Here is a 2,435-nt window from a genome sequence, read left to right on the forward strand (position 1 = left end):
CAGGCAGGCGCTGTGCCACTGAGCTGTATCCCTGCTCTGGATCGTATTTTAAAGGGCACAGATATCTTTAATACAAAATTTATTTTTTAAAAGATAGTAATAGGATTGATTTTAGTGTTAGAATTAATCATACATATTATTCAAAGAACTTTTGATAAATAGGGAAACATAAAATTTTTAATTCAGCCAATATGAAAATGCACTTAAAAATTGATGAAATTAATTTTGTATAATTATATTATTTCTTAATCATTTGTGAATTGTCACTAAGTAACAAATATAAGTAAATTAACTATAACACTAGAGCAAACATGACTAGGAAATGCATAATCTCATTTAGGTTGCTTTAAAAATATTTAACAAAAACATACATTGCATTTATATTTTTAAATAAGTAAAGTAACTTTTAAAAACAGTAGTGGTCATAATAAAAATTTAGTCTCTGTCTCCTCAGTTTCCCTTCTGTCTGTTTATGAAACAAATCCAGTTCTTTGAAACAATCCTAAGTGTGAAAGAGGAAAGGCAACCTAACATACCGAGTCTTCAGTTTGTGCATTGCAAACCTGACCTCTTTGTTCCTCAGCGTGTAGATGATAGGGTTCAGTATAGGTGTGAAAATTGTCGAGAACACAGAGAAGACTTTGTCCACCCGGAAGCTGCCAAAAGGCCAAACATAAATGAAGATGCAGGGCCCAAAGAAGAGAGTCACCACAGTGATGTGGGCAGTCAGAGTGCTGCGGGCCTTGGCCGTGCCTGCAGAGGAATGACGCCGCACAGTAACCAGAATGACTGTGTAGGAGATCAGCAGAAGTAAGAACGAAGTCACACCCATAAGACCACTGTCCAAAAGCATCAGTACTTCAGGGATATAAGTATCTGTACAGGCAAGTTTGATAACCAAAGTAAGGTCACAGTAGTAACTGTCCACTATATTCGGGCCACAGAAGGGCAAGTTTACAGTGAAAGCCAACTGACTCAAAGAGTGCAAAACCCCAATGACCCAAGAGCCTACCACCATGCCTGTGCACTTGCACAAGTTCATGATGCTTGCATAGTGAAGAGGTTTGCATATAGCTACGTACCTGTCATATGCCATGGCTACAAGGAGTACCATTTCACCACCTGCAAACACATGCAGCAAGAATATCTGTGTCATGCAACCTTCAAAGGAGATGATCTTGGGCTCGTGAAGGAAATCATGAATCATCTTTGGGGTTGCAAAAGTGGCCAAAAGAACATCAAGAACAGAGAGATTACTGAGCATGATATACATAGGTGTGTGCAGGGCAGGGTCAGAAATCACTGTGAAGACAATGAGAAAGTTTCCCAGTACAATGCCTATGTACAAAAGGTTAAAACACACCAAGAAAAAACACTGGAGCTCCCAGGAACTGGAGAGTCCCAGCAGTACAAACTCAGCCACTCTGGAATAATTTTGCTGATCCATGGCCTTAGACATGACAAAGAGAAACATTTATGGATTATTACAAAGAACAAGAAAAGTAGACCACAGTCCCAAAGTGTTCCCAATATTAATTTACAGTGCTCTAGAATTTTCCTACCAGAGAATGTCCATAATTTTGACACGTTAAGTTCTCTCAATTACCCGCAGTATGTTATAACTATGAGATACAAAATAGTAAGTCAAGAATTTCCTTTTAAAAATTTATAGGTTAAATATGAAAATAAACAGCATATGTGCATCACACAGACATTAAGAGATGATCCTAAATTATCCAGACATTTATACCACTGTCCTTGCTGAGATACATTTCATTTTCCACTTGATATTATCTATAAGCAGTTTTAATTCTTAGAGGACTCTCAGAAGGCCACATTTACACACACTCAGAAAAGTTTCTTCTCTTGCCTCTCTTTGCTCTCTATTGTTTAACTTCTACAATAATACCAGTCAAAGTATCTGATACATATTATTTCTGAATTTATAGTAACTTGCTTGGTTCAAAGCAAATGCCTTGCCACTAACATTGTACCATATTAAGGATAAATAGGCATGGGCAATATGTCTGTACAGATACCAATAGATAAGGGGATAGTAACCATGAAATAAGATCCCATTTAATCTGAATGGTTGAAAGCATATTATTTGAAGGTAAACTGAAACAGTTCACTGATCATTACAGAAACATTACAAGATAAATAAATGCAATTTAAGTTATAGAATTTATAGGCTTTCCTTACAAATTCTCTGACCTAACAAAATAAAATTCCTGAAAATATCCAGCAATATAGGACTTTATCAGGCAAAATTTCAGATAATAAATAGCAATTATGGTATCAAATAATTGATACAGTAAGAAATGAAAATAAATTATAACCCATTCTGTCTGTGTACTTCTCTGAAACAATGCAGAAAAAGGTTGCAAGTAAATAAAAAATGACTTGATAATTCTTTAAAATTGTTTAGAAGTGTA

At 35.6% G+C, this 2,435-nt stretch overlaps 1 protein-coding gene across 1 annotated transcript; it reads right to left on the reverse strand.

Annotated features, from left to right (window-relative positions):
- Positions 1 to 502: 502 nt before the first annotated feature.
- LOC102021397 (olfactory receptor 4K15-like) lies at positions 503 to 1,459 on the reverse strand. Its single transcript, XM_005412131.2, has one exon. It carries the CDS (start codon positions 1,457 to 1,459, stop codon positions 503 to 505), a length of 957 nt encoding a protein of 318 aa, XP_005412188.2.
- Between the last annotated feature and the right edge of the window lie 976 nt (positions 1,460 to 2,435).

Source organism: Chinchilla lanigera, unplaced genomic scaffold, assembly GCF_000276665.1.
Source record: "Chinchilla lanigera isolate Chin_1 unplaced genomic scaffold, ChiLan1.0 scaffold00149, whole genome shotgun sequence".
Taxonomy (NCBI): Eukaryota; Metazoa; Chordata; class Mammalia; order Rodentia; family Chinchillidae; genus Chinchilla; species Chinchilla lanigera.

Coding starts and splice junctions, on each gene's coding strand:
- LOC102021397 (XM_005412131.2), bottom strand. CDS start 1,459: ATGTCTAAGGCCATGGATCAGCAAAATTATTCCAGAGTGGCTGAGTTT.